At 52.8% G+C, this 15,449-nt stretch overlaps 1 protein-coding gene across 4 annotated transcripts in view; it reads left to right on the forward strand.

The window, feature by feature from the left end:
* The window catches only part of rock2a (rho-associated, coiled-coil containing protein kinase 2a), a 72,619-nt gene that overhangs the window by 41,456 nt on the left and 15,714 nt on the right, over positions 1–15,449 (forward strand). For 3 of the 4 annotated variants that reach the window (XM_064302781.1, XM_064302749.1, XM_064302770.1), the window contains exons 8-20: positions 5,314–5,405; positions 8,106–8,265; positions 8,736–8,811; positions 9,581–9,669; positions 9,782–9,830; positions 9,942–10,077; positions 10,723–10,814; positions 11,380–11,626; positions 12,023–12,129; positions 12,834–12,993; positions 14,044–14,204; positions 14,711–14,895; positions 15,284–15,353. In XM_064302781.1, the coding sequence (XP_064158851.1) occupies positions 5,314–5,405; positions 8,106–8,265; positions 8,736–8,811; positions 9,581–9,669; positions 9,782–9,830; positions 9,942–10,077; positions 10,723–10,814; positions 11,380–11,626; positions 12,023–12,129; positions 12,834–12,993; positions 14,044–14,204; positions 14,711–14,895; positions 15,284–15,353 (1,624 nt within the window). Of the gene's footprint in view, positions 1–5,313; positions 5,406–8,105; positions 8,266–8,735; positions 8,812–9,146; positions 9,159–9,580; positions 9,670–9,781; positions 9,831–9,941; positions 10,078–10,722; positions 10,815–11,379; positions 11,627–12,022; positions 12,130–12,833; positions 12,994–14,043; positions 14,205–14,710; positions 14,896–15,283; positions 15,354–15,449 lie in introns of all 4 variants that reach the window. The other variant, XM_064302759.1, reaches the window with a different exon arrangement.

Consider the following 15,449-nt stretch of genomic DNA (forward strand, 5'->3'; position numbering starts at 1 on the left):
TTATCCTTGGCCTGCATTCAAGCAACAGTTGTCCTAAACATTGTTTCAAAGTCAATAGACAAGCGTTTTTTAAAATTCTTTTTTACAAGTCATAGTTTGGTAAGTTAACGACTGCTGAACTCTCCAAACTATAATTTGTGAAAACCAAAAAAAAAGAAAAAAACTTGTTTGTTTTGAAAGTGGAAGTTAAGGAGAAACACTGAATCCAGACTTGCTGTACCACATCCGTTATCTTGAGAGGTCCACGGAGGTCTGAAGTTCTGTGAGGGGTGCGTGACTCTGTTACCTGATTGGTTGGAAGTTGGCTCGCGTGTCATAATGGAGTCTCTCACAGTGGTCCTCAGCCCTGCCCTAGAATTGAACGATGAATGCCTATACTCACTCACTCCCTGTGGACCTATACACACAAGCAGCCTGAACCCATGGACTTTTTCACAGTAGATTTACAGACATGTCTGTACACACACACACACACACACACACACACACCCCCTCTCTCTGACCCCTTACTCACTCTGTTACTCACAGATGTACTTTCTCTCGCCTACCCACACTTACTCATAATGAAAACAGCACAGTACAGTCTGGCAGCTCAAGCACTCTCCTCTCTCTGGCAGAACATGCAGTCCATGTCTACGAACCTCCCATGCGCATATTTTATGTGAGTTTTTGGTTTATCGTTGATTGCTCCGTAACTGGTGATGGTTGATATTTTAATGTGTTGAGCCCACTCAAAAAAGAAAAATGTGTGTCTTTCATGTCATATTTACCGTGCTAATATCAATGAGTAAAAATGAAGACGCTAAAACTCTGAATGACTTCACGCGCGATATGGAACTGGGTTGTAGTTCTTAAACCCTTTTAAGGTGTGAGATCACAAATATGCGATTAGAATGTTCTCATCTGAACATTCCAATGCTGATGTCACAGTGACTTCTGGTAACTGAAAGTGGTGGAGTCCTAGAACACTGACTTTTGGGGAATTTTTGGGGGGGAAAAACATTCCAAAAAAACCAAACCAACTCTTCAAAGGGTTAATCGTGTCGACAGAATGCCTGAAAATGCTAAATGGTCGAGGAATGGCATCGGGGGGGCGTAAGGTGCTGACCCTAGAGCTTTCTGTTTCAGAGATATTCGGTGAATTTTTAAATGGCTTTATACATGGCTGAAAACCACTGGCTGTGATGCAGCAGGGCGTGAACTTGACTTTGGGGGCTCGGGGGGGCTTTGGGGGCTTTGGAAAGTCCTAAACTCGGGGTTCTGGAGACACGGTGAGCGCCTTGAATGCGCTTTGGTTGACAGACAGCGGTGAGGTGAGCCGCGGTAAACCCCACGCACCGCGCAGCGCGGCGTCTGAGCCTGAGCTCCCGCCGGGCGAACAGCGCGGCGCGTTTCCTGCGTTCCTGCGGCGGGTGACGGCGGTTCCCGGGTCAGCGGACGGGAATGTGAGCGCACAGATGATTAGCGACCGCGCTAGCTCTCTGCCTCTCCCGTGCTGTGTGTGCTGTCCCCATAAACCACCGGGTACCTGCGGTGTGTACAGCGCCCTGCTGTGTGTGCTGTCCCCATGAACCCCCGGTTACCTGCGGTGTGTACAGCGCCCTGCTGTGTGTGCTGTCCCCATAAACCACCGGGTACCTGCGGTGTGTACAGCACCCTGCTGTGTGTGCTGTCCCCATAAACCCCCGGTTACCTGCGGTGTGTACAGCGCCCGCTGCGTGTGTGCTGTCCCCATAAACCCCTGGTTACCGCGGTGTGTCAGCGCCCTGCTGTGTGTGCTGTCCCAATGACCCCAGTTACCTGCGGTGTGTACAGCGCCCTGCTGTGTGTGCTGTCCCCATAAACCCTCGGTGTGTACAGCGCCCTGTTGTGTGTGCTGTCCCCATAAACCCCCGGGTACCTGCGGTGTGTACAGCGCCCTGCTGTGTGTGCTGTCCCCATAAACCCTCGGTGTGTACAGCGCCCTGCTGTGTGTGCTGTCCCCATAAACCCTCGTGTGTACAGCACCCTGCTGTGTGTGCTGTCCCCATAAACCCCGGTGTGTACAGCGCCCTGCTGTGTGTGCTGTCCCCATAAACCCTGGTGTGTACAGCACCCTGCTGTGTGTGCTGTCCCATAAACCCTCGTGTGTACACACCCTGCTGTGTGTGCTGTCCATAAACCCGTTATCTGCTGGTGTACAGCGCCCTGCTGTGTGTGCTGTCCCCATAAACCCCCGGTTATCTGCGTGTGTACAGCGCCCTGCTGTGTGTGCTGTCCCCATACACCCCCGGGTTACCTGCTGTGTGTACAGCGCCCTGCTGTGTGTGCTGTCCCCATACACCCCCGGGTTACCTGTGTGTACAGCGCCCTGCTGTGTGTGCGTCCCATAACCCGGTTACCGTGTGTACAGCACCCTGCTGTGTGTGCTGTCCCCATAAACCCCCAGTGTGTACAGCGCCCTGCTGTGTGTGCTGTCCCCATAAACCCCCGGTGTGTACAGCGCCCTGCTGTGTGTGCTGTCCCCATAAACCCCCGGTGTGTACAGCGCCCTGCTGTGTGTGCTGTCCCCATAAACCCCCAGTGTGACAGCGCCCTGCGTGTGTGCTGTCCCATAACCCCAGTGGTACAGCGCCTGCTGTGTGTGCTGTCCCCATAAACCCCCGGTTACCTGCTGTGTGTGCTGTCCCCATAAACCCCCGGTTACCTGCTGTGTGTGCTGTCCCCATAAACCCCCGGTGTGTACAGCACCCTGCTGTGTGTGCTGTCCCCATAAACCCCCGGTGTGTACAGCACCCTGCTGCTAACGCGCGGAGCAGAGGCCAGTCCCGTGTGAATTATGTGTGTGTGTGGAGTAGGGCTCTCACTTTCACTGCCCAATCCTTCACTTCTGAAATGAGTTCGAGGGACTTCATGTGTTATTTACTGCCCTAACGCCTCAGGAACATGTGTGGACACACACACACACACACACACACACGCACACATTCTTTTGCCAGGATCTGTGCTTTAACTGCCTTACCCTAGAGAGTACAAGGTTGTTTTTCAGTTTTGAAGTCTTGAGCATGGAGACACAGACACATACCATACTTGCTCAGAAACATGCATTTTTAGGCTAGAAACACACACAAGCGCACACACACACACACACATGCATATGCACAGACTCTCATACATATACACGAAAAGCATATCCTTCTTTGCTGAAATTGCTCACTTTTCTTGTGTGTGTGTGTGTGCGTGTGCGTGTGTGCATGTGCATATATCTATACGAGGGAATAAAATGAACACAGACAGTAAATCTCAGACACCGAGCAGTTGGCTGGACCTTAAGGATGTGACTCATCTGTCAGCATATACTGCTGATGTCCCAGTGTTTCCACAGAGCCAGTGATCCGGTCCAGTCTGGTAAACTTCGGTCCATTCCTTACCCCCTTAGCCCAAAATAACAGCCTGGAGCACTGACCACTCCCCTTTATGACATCACTTCCCAGGCCCCTCAGGTGCTGGTGCTGACAGCGAGGACAGATAGAGGGCGCCACTGAGCCTGTGTTATCTCACAGGTGTGGCCTGTGTCAGGGCCTTCCCCCCCGCCCTGAGGGGGAAATGCTGTTGTGAGAGAGTTCCCTTCGGCACAGAGACTGGAGGGGCGTGAAATTGGGAGGCAGAGAAAACACAGAGCGGATGGGCAAAGAGATGAAGTAACGAACTGAGAGATGGAGGGATGGAGGGATAGGGAAAGTGGGAGAGATAGAAAGGTGAAAGGTGCGGGGTGGCGGAGTTTTGGCCCTGGTGGGTTTCACTTCCTGTTTACACTGAAGCCCTCAGCGCTGTGGAGATTAATGTGAAACAGATTCCCTTTCCCCTACTTCAGAGGCCAGCCACACACACACACACCACAGACACCACACTCACAAACACACACACACAGCTCTCACACACAAGCTGGCTCGCACACACGCGCATGCACATGCACGCAGAGCTCTCACACATACGCCACAGACACCACACACATACACACTCACACACACACTGGCCACACGCTCGCTCGCACTCGCCATAGCTGTTGTACCATGGTGCACTCTGTTACTGTGTCAGTAGCGTTTAGCCTTTAACTATAGCAGCTTAGTGCTCTGGGTTACTCTGTCGTTAGCGTTTAGCTGTAGTTGTAGTACCATGCTGGTCTGGGTTACTGTGGCATTAGCCTTTGGCTATAGTACCATGCTGGTCTAGGTTACTGTGGCATTAGCCTTTGGCTATAGTACCATGCTGGTCTAGGTTACTGTGGCATTAGCCTTTGGCTATAGTACCATGCTGGTCTAGGTTACTGTGGCATTAGCCTTTGGCTATAGTACCATGCTGGTCTAGGTTACTGTGGCATTAGCCTTTAGCCGTAGCACCATGCTGACTTGGGTTACTGCGTCTCTCTGGCCCCTCTCTCTCTCTCTCTCTCTCTCTCTCCCTCTCTGAGCTGTAGCTGTTCCCTCCTCTCCACACGTGGCACCCCTCCCCAAACTCCACCGCCAGCTGCCCCTTCGTCGGAGGGGTGGGGGTTTGGGGGGGGGGGGACGGGGGGCGGGATGGCGATGGGGGGGGAGGCGCCGCTCGATAGTCCCAGCTGTGCTACGGTCTTGTTTTTCTCCAGGAGAGAGAGAGAGAGAGAGAGAGAGAGAGAGTGTGAGAGAGGGGCTCCACTTCTCCTCGTTCCCGTTCTCCCGGGTGTGTCTCCAGAGCTTCGAGAGCTCCTCGTCTACGCGCTGCTCCCCGCGCTGCTCCCCGCGCTCTGTCCGCTCCGCTCGCGCTCGCCGTGGTTACAGGGGCGGGCCCCGCCGTGGTGGGGGAGGGGAAGGGAAGGGGGGCGGGGTTCTTCGGGTCCCGGTCGGCCGGGCTTGAGGGGTCAGCGGTACCTTTCGGGTCGCGTGAGAACAGTCGCGCTCTTGGGCTACCGGTTCTGGTGAGTTCCGTCCCTTTTCGTTCCGCAGGTGAACTCTGGGGCAGTTTCGGGTGAGGGGTGCGAGGGCGTTCTCCTTTTTTTGGGTCCCGCTCGTGTGCAGGTTGTGGTCAGTGTGGGTCACTAAGAGAGCAGTCGCATGTTGGTTGCAGTCTGTTTTGGTCAGTAGTAGCTTGAATATTGCAGGCTACAGTACAGTCGGTCAGTGATTTTTTTCTCGCGTCCCAGTAGTTAGTCAGTGAGTAGCCTGTTGGTTGTGCTCCGATATTTGTCCAGTCGGTCAGCGAGAACAGTGGTCAGAAGTTTGGAGGAGAGGGTAACGGGGGGGTGGGGGAGGTGCTGTCTCGGGCGAGCCGACTCTAACCCCCTCTCCCCCCTCACAGGGATGTGCGGCTGGGGCGCAATGGCGTGGAGGAGGTCAAGCGCCACCCCTTCTTCAAGAACGACCAGTGGACCTTCGACACCATCCGCGAGAGTAAGTCTGCTGCCTCCCGCACCTACACCGCCGCACCGCTAACCCTAACCCTAACCACTTCTGCTCTACCTCCCTACAGTGTTCTCCTCTCTATACATCTGCTATACCTTATATTGCACTCGTCTATCTCAGAACACTTCTGCTCTACCTCCCTACAGTGTTCTCCTCTCTATACCGCTGCTATACCTTATATAGCGCTCATCTATCTCAGAATACTTCTGCTCTACCTTCCCTACAGTGTTCTCCTCTCTATACATCTGCTATACCTTATATTGCACTCGTCTATCTCAGAACACTTCTGCTCTACCTCCCTACAGTGTTCTCCTCTCTATACCGCTGCTATACCTTATATTTCACTCGCCTGTCTCAGAATACTTCTGCTCTACCTCCCTACGGTGTTCTCCTCTCTATACCGCTGCTATACCTTATATAGCGCTCATCTATCTCACAATACTTCTGCTCTACCTTCGCTACAGTGTTCTCCTCTCTATACCGCTGCTATACCTTATATTGCACTCGCCTATCTCAGAATACTTCTGCTCTACCTTCGCTACAGTGTTCTCCTCTCTATACCGCTGCTATACCTTATATAGCGCTCATCTATCTTGTACAGTGCTCCGCCACCATAGTACACCTCTGATATACATCAGCACACTATAGCTCTGCGACGATATGCCACTGCCATGTCTCAGTACGCTTCAGTAGCCTTTTCTGTTGTGTCTGTACCGCTCAACATCTGCTTCTGCTAACTGCCCTGTGCTGCTGTACTCTGGGCTACAGCGCTGCAGGAGTACCGCTGTAGCAGTCTCTCTACCCTGTTTATCCGCTGCTGAACAGAACCTGCGTCGAGTGAGTCTGCTCTAGTGTTGGTGCATTTGCTGCTCTGTTAGCATGTTTGTAGTTGTGTTAATGCGTTTGCTCTAGTGTTGGTGCGTTCGGTGCTCTGTTACCGTGTTTGGTGCTCTGTTAGTGCGTTTGCAGTAGTGTTAGTGCGTTTGGTGCTCTGTTAGCGTGTTAGTGCGTTTGCTCTAGTGTTAGTGCATTTGCTGCTCTGTTAGTGTGTTTGCAGTTGTGTTAGTGCGTTTGCTCTAGTGTTGGTGCATTTGGTGCTCTGCTAGTGCGTTTGCAGTAGTGTAAGTGCGTTTGGTGTTAGCGTGCAGTGCTGTTTTGAGTCCTGCTCTGTAGTGTTTAGTCGCTCCTGTTAGAAACCCACCTTTCCGCACTGGAGAGTCATGTGTGTCTGATTACGAGCGGCTCGCAACTCCTCACTACGGCTCCGGCTGTGCGCTCCAGTCAGACGGCGATGTTCCACCAAGTGTTCTGCGATTGTTCTGCGATTGTTCTGCGGATGTTCCACCAAGTGTTCTTTCGAATGTTCTGTTAGCGTTCCGCCAGCGTTCTGCCTGTGTTCCGTGTACCTTTTCGTGTGTTCCGATGGCTGAAGGTCCAGATGGGGTGGGGGGGGATAGAGTGCTCGGGGTCTGGGCTCCTCTGTAAACAGCCCGCCCCTGAAATATCCTGGTTGGCTGCATAAGCTGATCGCCAGCTCCGGGAATGCAGCAAGCGTTTCGGGAACGTTTTTGGAGCGTCGTTTGGGGAGCGCTGGATGGGCCCCTTTGCTGGGGTGGGGGGGGGGGGGTTGTCTGTCGTGCGGTGAGCTCAGCAGTAATGACAGCCCCTCCACACCGCCTCGGGGGGAGGGGGGAAGATTGAGGGGTTCACTCTGTCTCACGTCGCGCCCTCGCTGCAGGAACAGCTGCCTGTCGTTACCCCTCTCCTCTCACCCACAGCATGCTGGGATACCCGTCTCCACATCTGTCTCCGCGTAACCCCCCGCATCTGGCTTGCGGCTGGCTTCCTACCGCTCTCTCCTCTCATCCTCTGTCTCTCGCCTTTTCTTTTCGTCTCTCTTGCTCTCTGTCAGTCGTTCTTTTGCTCCGTCACACGCTCTCTCTTTTCTTCCCTTCTTTTTCTCTCACTCTGCGTTTGGCGTGTCACTCCCTGAAGACAGACCCCTGAACCTGAAAGTGTGTGTCGCGCACGCTCTTGTCCGCGCACGGCCCCTGTGTTTGGGTGCTCGTATCGGGGGTGCTGACCTGCTAAACACCCTCGGGGTGAGGGGTGTGGTGGTTCAGTGGGGTCACTGTCCTTAAAGATGCCTATTTTAGGGATTTCAGTGTTTGGTGTTGAAGGAATGTTGGGAATGGCATTATTCATATTTACTGTTTTTGTAACTCTGTTTATGATTCCTTCTGTCCTCCCCCTCTCTCTCTCTTCCTCTCTCTCCTTTCTTGCTCCTCGTCATCCTCGCCTCTCTTCTCTTCATCCCTTTATCCCTCACACTCTCTCCACTCCTTCCCTTTCGTTCTCACTCTTTCTGTTTCACTCTTGTCCTACTCTCTTCCTTTCTCTCCCCTTTCTCCCACTGTATTTTCCTTTCTTCCTCCTACCACTTCTGCCTTTCTCCCTCTATCCCTCTTCCTTCCCCCTTCTTTCCCTCACTCCCTGCTCTCTCCCACTCTCCCTCTCTCCTTGTCTCTCTCTCTCCCTCTCTCCCCCCTTCCCTCCATCCTTACCTCCCTCCCCCTCTCCCCCCTCCCTCTCACTCTGTTCTTCCCTCTCTCCCCTCTCTCTCTCCCCTCTTTCCCTCTCTCCCCCTCATCCTTCCCTCTCTCCTCCCCCCCCCCCCCCCCCGTGCAGCTGTAGCTCCAGTAGTGCCGGAGTTGAGCAGTGACATTGACACCAGTAACTTTGATGAGATAGAGGAGGTGAAAGGCGATGTGGAGACCTTCCCTCCGCCCAAGGCCTTCGTAGGGAACCAGCTGCCCTTCGTGGGATTCACCTACTTCAAGGAGGACCAGTAAGTGTGTGTGTGTGTGTGCGCGCGCGTGTGTGTGAATGTGTGTGCGTGCGTGCGTGAGTGTGCCGCATGCATGTGTGAGAGTGTGCATTGATTTGTTCTTCTCTTTTGTGTCGTGTGCTGTGTCGTACATGAGGTGAATGAGCACAGTACCTTGAGGTGAGTGCAAAGGTGCTATGTGCTTCCTCGCTCATAGCTGTGCGAACAGTCTTCGTGGCTATCACACTTCAGGACGTAAGTGGCTGTGCGTAAGCCGTGCCTGATCAGCTGATCCGTGGTGATGTGACGTGATGTGTCGTGCGTATAGGAAATGAATGGATACGATGAATTGTGTAGTCAGAGAAGGGAGATCCTGGTCTCCTCTTCAGAAGCAGAAACGATGACGTTAGAGAGGAGAGGTGATGGTAGAAATGTGTAGAATCCTTCTCCATCTCTTTCCCTTCTCTCTTCTTTCTCTCTTTCTGTCTCAGGTTGTTAACTGGCTCAAACCCCACCGTGGAGGAGAATGAGCGTCGGGCCTCAGCCAAAGGAGAGGTGAGTGTGTGTGTGTGTGTGTGTTGTGGGAGCGTGTGTGTGTTTGTGTGTGTTGTGGGAGCGTGTGTGTGTGTGTGAGAGAGAGAGAGTGTGTGTTTGCATGCCTACTTGTGTGAATCAGCATACGAAATCCTAGGCTTTGTTGCTTGTAAGTAGATCACATAAATGTGATTAAAACAGAATTTAATCTGGAAAGTTCTTAGCCGCCATATAAAGATGTGAGGTCTGTCTGTTTCCTGGTCTGTGACAGGAACATCCTGACCACTGTGTGACTGTAATGAGACTGATTTAATGAGGCTGATTTAATGAGGCTAACTCTGTTATCCTGTCTCTCTTCTCTCCTCCAGGACAGAGTAGCGGTGAGTGTTGCCCACCGCCACCTCTCCCTGCTCAGTCTGTGTGGTTCACCCGTTTAACGTGCGTGTGGCAAATGTGTGGAGCAGGAACCAGAACCAGAACCAGTGGAGTTTAAGGAGGAACTGAATAGTTATGAGCTCAGTTGTGAAAGGGCAGTGTCTACGCTCTCACTGATTACCACCTTAAGAAATGCACGATTGCCATATAAGCTGAAGGGTTTTTTTTATTGCTCTTTTAAAAAATGTTTTTTTGTGAAGCTTCATGTTTCAGAAGCTCTGATTGGTCAGTCATCTTGTCAGTCATTTAATATGCTTGTAAATTGAGCAGACAGAGAAGCATGAACAGACTGAAATGTTTGACAACCTTTGGAAATGGTCTCAGTTTTAATCCCTTCTCCTCCCTGCCCCCCCCCCCCCCCCCACAGTCAGATCAACTGAAGAAGAAGCTGAAACAGCTGGAAGAGAAGCTCAGTGCTGAGATGCAAGCCAAAGATGAAGTAGAGAACAAATACAGGTACAATAAAGATGAATTAGAGCAAAAATACAGGTATGACACAGGCAAAGTGGAGCAGAACTACAAGCAGGTTCATTTTCATGGGGATTTTTCTGTTATTTTTACCCTACAGGACTGCCAGCAGTCGCCTGGAGAAAATCTCCAAAGAACTGGATGAGGAGGTGAGGATGGGCGTGGTCTGACCCACTGAGACTCCGCCTCTGTGCGCGTCTGCTCGTGATTGTGCTCTCGTGCGTGTGTGAGACGGTGTGTGTGCCTGTGTGTGTCTCCAGGTGAGCGGGCGGAAGACTCTAGAATCGACGCTGAGGCAGCTGGAGCGGGAGAAGGCCCTGCTGCAGCACAAGAGCGTGGAGAGCCACAGGAAGGCCGAGAGCGAGGCCGACAAGAAGCGCTGCCTGGAGAACGAGAGTGAGGCCCTACACACGGCTTACTCACTGCTTACTCACACTTTACACACGGGTTACTCACACTTTACACACGGCTTACTCACTGCTTACTCACACTTTACACACGGCTTACTCACACTGCTTACTCTCACTTTACACACGGCCTACTCAGACTTTACACGGGTTACACACACTTTACACACGGCTTACTCACTGCTTACTCACACTTTACACACGGCTTACTCACACTTTACACACGGCTTACTCACACTTTACACACGGCTTACTCACTGCTTACTCACACTTTACACACAGGTTACTCACACTTTACACACGGCTTACTCACACTTTACACATGGGTTACTCACACTTTACACATGGTTTACTCTCACTTTACACACTCTTTACACTCACTTTACACACTGCTTACTCTCACTTTACACACTGCTTACTCTCACTTTACACACGGCCTACTCAGACTTTACACGGGTTACTCACACTTTACACACGGCTTACTCAGAGTTTACATGGGTTACTCACACTTTACACACAGCTTACTCACACTTTACACACGGCCTACTCAGACATTACACGGGTTACTCTCACTTTACACACGGCTTACTCTGGCTTTACACACGGCTTGAGCAGCGTCTGCTGTGTGTTACAGTGAACAGTCTGCGGGACCAGCTGGAGGACATGAAGAAGAGGAACCAGAACTCTCACATTTCCAACGAGAAGAACATCCATCTGCAGAGACAGGTGCGTGCCTCACTTCCACCTCTCTCTCTCTCTTTCTCTGCCACAGCAACACATCTATCTCTCTCTCTCTTTCTCTCTTCCATACCTCTGCATGTCTCTTTCTCTCTGCCACACTTCCACATCTCTCTTTCTGCCACAGCAACACATCTATCGATCTATCTCTCTCTCTCTCTCTCTCTCTCTTTCTCTGCCACACGTCCACATGTCTCTCTCTCTGCCACATCTCCGCATGTTTCTCTCTCTTGCTCTCTCTCTCCGCCACACCTCCACATCTATCTATCTCTCTCTCTTCCACACCTCTGCATGTGTCTCTCTCTCTGCCACACTTCCACATCTATCTATCTCTCACTCTGTCTCTCTCTCTCTCTCTCTCTGCCACATCTCTCCCTGTTTCTCTCTCTTTCTCTCTCTCTGCCACACCTCCACATGTCTCTCTCTCTCTCTCAGGTTCTCTAGTATGCATCCTCTAGCCTTTCCAGGTGTCTTAACTGACGTGTTAATGCGAGCGCTAACGTGCTAACGTGTCTGCGTTTCCCCTCTCGTGTCCGCGCACACGCGTGTCCAGCTGGACGAGGCGAACGCGCTCCTGCGGGCGGAGACGGACGCGGCGGCGCGGCTGAGGAAGACTCAGACGGAGATGACGAAGCAGGTGCAGCAGCTGGAGGGGAGCGTGCGGGAGCTGCAGGACAAGTGCCTGGCGCTGGAGAACGGGAAGCTCAAGCTGGAGAAGGACTTCATCAGCCTGCAGTCCGCCCTCGAGTCCGAGAAGAGGGACCGCAGCCAGGGCTCCGAGACCATCTCCGACCAGCAGGGTGCGCTCTTCTCCACGCCGCGGCCTTTCCCTGATCACCCAGGATGGGTCCGCACACCCCAAATACCTCTGGGGTCTGATAGCATTAGGCCTTCAGAAGTACAGGTTATAAGAGAGAACACCTACTCACAGAGTCAACACCATATTTTAAAAAAAGCATTGATTTATAGCAATGCTATTTATAATCTAATGATTTATCAGGAAAAATGACAACCCCCTCACCCTACAGCCGAGGGAGGGAAATATCCAGGCAGTTAAACTGGATGAACCCATGTTTGTGTGTAGCCACGCCCCTGTGGATGTGATCACGCCCCTTCATGTGTGTGACTCCACCCTTTCCTGTGTGTGACCCCGCCCCTTCCTGCGTGTGACCACGCCTCCACCCCTCTCTCCACAGGGCGTATCACGGGCCTGGAGGAGGAGCTGAAGCAGGCCAAGGCCTCGCTGTCCAAGGGGGAGGCGGAGAAGAGGCAGCTGCAGGAGAAGCTGACTGACCTGGAGAAGGTATGAAACTGACCCTGTTTAAAGCTCACAAACTCACTCCTGAATGCCCCTATGAAGCTCTATGGAAGCTATGAAACTGACTCTGTTAAAGCTCAATGCCTCAGTTCTCAGTGCCCCATCAAGCTCTATGGCAAGGCTGTTCACGTTTACCTTTTACACTGAGGCATGTAGCAGGTGTTTGTATCCATAGCGACTTACAAAAGCTCATTCATAAAGTTTTAGCCAGTGAGCAGAGCCAGTGCCAAGTTGGGTAGGTAGGTAATCCATACGGCAGGTTACCAGTTGATGGGGGTGTACCCCACGCCTGTACATGGAAAAGCTTGTTATTTTTCACACTGCAAGCTACTTAAGTTACTCAGTGAGTCTAATGTGCACGTTTTTATAAAGTTTGACACTGTCCTGCAGGACCACAAACTCTCAGTCCTCACATATCTTATTGACAGTTTGCAGTTGTGAAAAAATAACAGTATTCCCTCTGTTGCTGGGGGAAGTGAGATTACGATCAATATTTCAAAAGTCATGTTATGGTAAGGTAATTTAGAAGGGGTTTCTCATTGTAGACAGTAAATCATTTATATCATTTTCCAGCCAGATTGTGTAATCGTTGTGTTGTCCACCTATTCTGCTGGTGTTGCTGACCTCCCCTGACCCCGCCCCTCCCTCCCTCCCCCCTTTTTCTCCGTGATCCTTATTCCGGCCAATAGGAGAAGAGCAACAAGGAGATCGACATGACCTACAAGCTGAAGGTGCTGCAGCAGGGGCTGGAGCAGGAGGAGGTGGCCCACAAGGCCACCAAGGCCCGCCTCGCCGACAAGAACAAGATCTACGAGTCCATCGAGGGCGCCAAGTCAGAGGCCATGAAGGGTGAGGGGGGGGGGGGGGCAGGAAGGGCTTCTCAGAAACCGAGGGAGCGTGGCGGGGTGCTGGAGCCGCCGGGGCGGGGTGGAGGAGGGGGGCTTAGGGGGGTTAGGGGGGGGGTTAGGGTGGTTGGGGGTTGGGGGTTAGGGTGGTTGGGGGTTGGGGGTTAGGGGGGTGGGGGGTTGGGGGTTAGGGGGGTTAGGAGGGTTAGGGGGGTTGGGGGGGAGGGGGTTTTGGGGGTACTGCAGCAGTAAATACCGAGTTTAGGGCCTGTTCTTCCTGTTGCACTCTGTCGTGCTGGAATGAGGCCGTTAGAGCTGAGGTCTGCAGCCCCGGTCCTGGAGAGCCACGGGCTCGGCTGGTTTTCTGTTCTCGCCTTAAATACAGCCAGCGCCCCGATCAGACCCTCGTAACCAAGGGGAAGTGAGTGAGCTGCGTAATAAACCGCTCTGATTGGTTAATTAAGTGCGGGGTAATGATGAAAAGCAGCCGAGCCAGTGGCCAGCGCTGCACACCCCTGTGCTTCAGAGGCACAGCTGACATAGGCAGTGTGCAGCCTGTGCAGCCTGTGTCACACTGTGCTGCTTATGCTAACACACAGAGCTAGAACATCCATCTCCTCTCCTGCTTCTTCTCCCTCTCTCTGTCTTCTCTATGTACACCTCCCTCTTTCTGTCCTCCCTTCTCTTACTCTTATTCTCTCTCCCGTCTCATTTCTGTACTTTCCCCCTCCCCCTCTCCCCACCCTCACTATTTTTTCCTCTTTCTCTTGTTTTCTCTCTGTCTCTGTCCTGTTTCTTTCCTCTTTTTCTCTCACTTACCGGCTCTTTTTCACTCTGCCTCCTTCTCTCCTTCACTTTCGCTGTCTGTGGTTCTCTCATTCTGTCTGACTATCTCCCTCCCCCCTCCCCCCTCACTATTTTTTCCTCTTTCTCTTGTTTCTCTCTTTCTCTGTCCTGTTTTATTCTCTCTTTCACTCACTTGTGGGCTCTTTCTGTCTCTCTTGCTCTGGCTCTCTCACTGACTCTCCCCCCTCCCCCCCCCCCCCCCCCACAGAGATGGAGCAGAAGCTGCAGGAGGAGCGCGCACTGAAGCTGCAGGTGGAGAACAAGATGCTGGAGCTGGAGAAGCAGAGCTCCATGCTGGACTGCGACTACAAGCAGTCCCAGCAGAAGCTGGAGGAGCTGCGCAGACACAAGGAGAAACTCACAGAGGAGGTGTGTGTGTGTGCGCGTGTGTGTGTGCATGTGTGTCTGGGGAGGAGGTGTGTGTGTGTGTGTGTGAGTGTGTATGCGTGTGTGTGTGTTTGTGGGGGGGGGTGCGTGTGTGCGCGTGCGTGTGTGTTTATCAGTGTGTGTCAGTAAGGGCAGCTGTACTGTCCACCTCTCAGTAGCTGTGTTTTTCTCTTTTTGTGTTGCCATTTGTCCATTTTCATCTGTCCATTTTCATCTGTCCATTTGATTCCTCCTCCCCCATCAGTCTGTTCTGACAGCCTCTCATTTCTGTTGGTCCGTTCCTATACTGGTGTGCTGGTCAGTGTTAAGCCCTGTGTTCACTGTGTGTTCAGTTACACCCTTCCCCCTGTTTTACCTCTGCGACCTCTGTCTTCCTCTGTCCCTCTCCCTCCCTCTCTCTCGTTCTCTCTCTCTCTTCCCCCATTCCTCTCCCTGTGGTGCCTCTCTCCTCACCTGCGCCCCCCCGTGGCTGTGCCCCCCCCCCCCAGGTGAAGAACCTGACCCTGAGGATCGAGCAGGAGACGCAGAAGCGCAGCCTGACGCAGAACGACCTGAAGGCTCAGTGCCAGCAGCTCAACGCGCTGCGCATGTCCGAGAAGCAGCTCAAGCAGGAGGTCAACCACCTGCTGGACATCCGGCACAGCCTGGAGAAGCAGAACCAGGAGCTCAGGAAGTGAGTGGGCGGGGCCGGGAGAGGGGGAGGGGCCTGTACACAGAGAGTGGGGGGGGTGGAGTCAGGGAAGGGGGAGGGGTCTATACACTGAGGGGAGCAGTCAGGGAAGGGGGAGGGGCCTGTGCACTGAGAGGAGGAGTCATGGAAGGTGGGGGGGGCCTATACACTGAGGGGAGCAGTCAGGGAAGGGGGAGGGGCCTGTACAACAAGGGGCGGAGTCAAGGAAGGGACCATTGCGGTGCTTGAGAGGGTGTGGTCTCCCAGCATGGGTTCAGGAGGGGCTGAATTAAGGATATATCATGCATGTCCTTTACTGTCAGGTAGAGGCTGTGTGTGTTTATCCACATGCCTAATCGGTGTGTGTGCGTGTGTGTTTGCACATCTGCAGGGAGAGGCAGGATGCTGATGGACAGATGAAGGAACTTCAGGATCAGCTGGAGGCAGAGCAGTATTTCTCGGTAAGATCAGTGCGACCTGCTCTTGTGTTTTCCTGTTGAATTTGCACAATAAGCTGCTCTTGAAGGGCATCTTCGTAGAGGTGTGTGATGTAGGGG

Source organism: Anguilla rostrata, chromosome 1 (genome assembly GCF_018555375.3).
Source record: "Anguilla rostrata isolate EN2019 chromosome 1, ASM1855537v3, whole genome shotgun sequence".
Taxonomy (NCBI): Eukaryota; Metazoa; Chordata; class Actinopteri; order Anguilliformes; family Anguillidae; genus Anguilla; species Anguilla rostrata.